This window comes from Oryzias melastigma, linkage group LG9 (assembly GCF_002922805.2).
Source record: "Oryzias melastigma strain HK-1 linkage group LG9, ASM292280v2, whole genome shotgun sequence".
Classification (NCBI taxonomy): Eukaryota; Metazoa; Chordata; class Actinopteri; order Beloniformes; family Adrianichthyidae; genus Oryzias; species Oryzias melastigma.
Genome location: NC_050520.1, coordinates 21,313,926 through 21,316,544, shown reverse-complemented (window position 1 = coordinate 21,316,544; position 2,619 = coordinate 21,313,926). Strand labels below are relative to the sequence as shown.

Genomic DNA, 2,619 nt, shown 5'->3' with positions numbered 1-2,619 from the left:
TGTTGGTAAAACAAACTGCTTATCGATAATGTGATTCCTACTTTAGAACTGTAAGCAATACTCTAATAATAATACAAGCTTTTAAATTCAAAAAGACTAAAGTGATTACTTTTTTTCCTACTTTTATTTTGACTTGGGTGTTGCATGTCAGCTGAATGTTCAGTGAAAATAATTTGAACCATGTTTTCATTTGCAGGTGAAAGGATGGAACTTGTTTTATCAGTTAAAAACTCTTCCTCCAAAAAAGTGACACCCAAGTTAAGTTTCAAAAAAACAGTCACTTTCTACGCCAAAGGAACTTCCAAGAGTTCCACAGAAGAAATCAGTAGGATGGTTTTTGACTCCATTGAGCAAAATGACGAAAAAGAACTCAAGTGTGTCATGAAGATTCCTGCCAATCAGGCACCATCAATCCAGAACTGTGATATAATTAAACTCGAATACACCTTAAAGGTCTGTCGCTTTTTGAATTTGTTGCTATTTTGTTTTTTTTTTTAAAGAAAAAGAATTCTCCTTCAAATTTCAAATTCTGTTTTTATTAAGGAAGTCATTTATGGATTGACTTGTGTTTTGTCTTTTTAGGTGTACCTGGACATTAGTTTGTCTTTCGATCCAAAGATAGTCTTTCCCATAACTATTTTACATTCCGACGTAGTTTCTCGCTTTCAGCGTGACGTCACTGGTCCTAGTGATTTTGGTGGCCCGAGCAACAGCGACTTTCCTAAGCCTGCTGTCTCTATGGGCCCTTACCCTGTACCTCCTCAAGTAGGCGGTTACGGATACCCTGCAGGTCAGGGATTTTCAGCACCTCCTCCAGAGTACCCAGGTGACTCACAGCCTCATGCTGCTCCTCCAGGCATGTACCCTCCTTTGCCTCCAGTGTCTGAGGGCTACGGCAGAGCAGTGCCACAGCAGCCTGTTCCTTACGGATCTGCAGTTTCTACACCTTACCTCTCACCCACTGGCACACCTATTGACCAACCTCCATCAGCCCCACCCATGGAGCCACAATTTTCCCCACCTTCTCTAGCACCGCCGGCCTACAGCTCTTTGTTTTCTTCACCTGTGATGAATGAAGATTTCCTTTCTCAGGGAGACAAAACTCCATCAAAGTAATCTATTTATATCATCCACTCCTTATATCTGACATTTACGCCTTGTTTCAACTGAGGCTTCCAGCTTGTCAGAACTAACTGGACCAGACCGTACTACTCCTGACTAGACCAGACTGGACCAGACCACTCAGTAGGAACACGGTTTTAATAACCTCAATAAAGTACCACATAGATGCCTTGTGACTTGCTGTGTAAGGCATGCAAATGGCATGCTAACAAAGGATTAGCATTTAACTTTTCCTCTTCTTTGGGGTCCAGATGACTCCAACCACATATTGATGTGTGATTCTTTCCATGACAAATGTGGACAAAGGTGGACAGGATTTTATGTCTGCCATGGACACTAGTGAAACTCAAAAATCAATAATAAAAAAAAGTTCAGCGCACTGTCTTGTGGGGTCCAGATGACCCCACTTTTAATGTAAACAAGCTAAGGAGAGCGGAAGGGTTAAAAGTTCTTCACAAGAGAACAATGTTTACTGGTGGGCTGTTGTATGCCAAAATAATACTTTATTAATGTTAAGAGCTTACTAGAAAGCTTTAACCAGTAATAGTTGCTGTCAAAGTATGCATCGAGAGACACTTAATATTGTACTACCCAGAATTTTTTTTGAAAATATGTCTCTACAGCTTTATGTAAACGGTACTTTCACAACTTCAAAGCCAGTCATTTTTGTTTTTATGTTTTATTCATCTTAATATTTTAACTTAGAAGTTGTTTTTACAGACTTTTTATTGATTTTACTAAGTGCCTGAATCTTTATCGATTATATAAGTTGAAACATTTATTTTAACCTGTTTTACATTTCTAAACACTGGGAGGATCAGCCCCTTGAGAGGGCACATCTCGTTTTCCTCGTTTCTTTTGCAGGTAAGCTCCTTGGGTTGAGTTAGTTGGGTTTTTGTTTGTTATTTTTGGCCTTGGTTCACCCTGAAGCGTTTTTGCTTCACACTTGGTTATTGTTTGGTGGTTTTTGTTCTTGTAAATAAATTTGTTACTTTTTATGGAGACATTTGTTGTGTTTTGTTACACATTTCTTATTTACTTTACCATTATGACTGAATGGGGCGTAACAAAGGACTAACTGGATTGATAAGCTAAGGACTTTGACAGTCACCAAAACACAGCAAAGTCAGATGTTCTGACTGGTACTTTTAAAGTCCAGAGATGAAGATGCTGGGGTTCTCTTGGAGTGAATAGGATCAGGAATGAGTACATCAGAGGGACAGGACATCTTAGATGTTTTCAAACTAAAGACAGATCAGACTGAGATGGTTTGGACATGTCAAGAGAAGAGACAGTGAATGTATTGGTGCTGTCTTGTCCCTTTTCAGCTGTGTGTATATATATGTAGTGTAAGGTCTTTTCTTGTGTTTTACAGCTGTTGTTCTCTCTAGATGTTAGTAGCCTGAGGTGTACGTTTTTTCTCTTTTATTGTTTACTTGTCTTCTGTTACTGTCTTTTAACGTTCTTTTAACATTCTCGCCAGGGGACTACAGATGG

The 2,619-nt window shown here is 39.1% G+C and overlaps 1 protein-coding gene across 1 annotated transcript in view; it reads left to right on the top strand.

Annotated features, from left to right (window-relative positions):
- LOC112148565 (arrestin domain-containing protein 3) overlaps positions 1-2,124 on the top strand; it is a gene marked incomplete in the record, with an annotated part of 6,988 nt that extends 4,864 nt beyond the window's left edge. Inside the window, 2 exon segments of the mRNA XM_024275784.2 lie at positions 197-453; positions 583-2,124. Of these exon segments, the coding sequence (XP_024131552.1) occupies positions 197-453; positions 583-1,116 (791 nt within the window).
- Between the last annotated feature and the right edge of the window lie 495 nt (positions 2,125-2,619).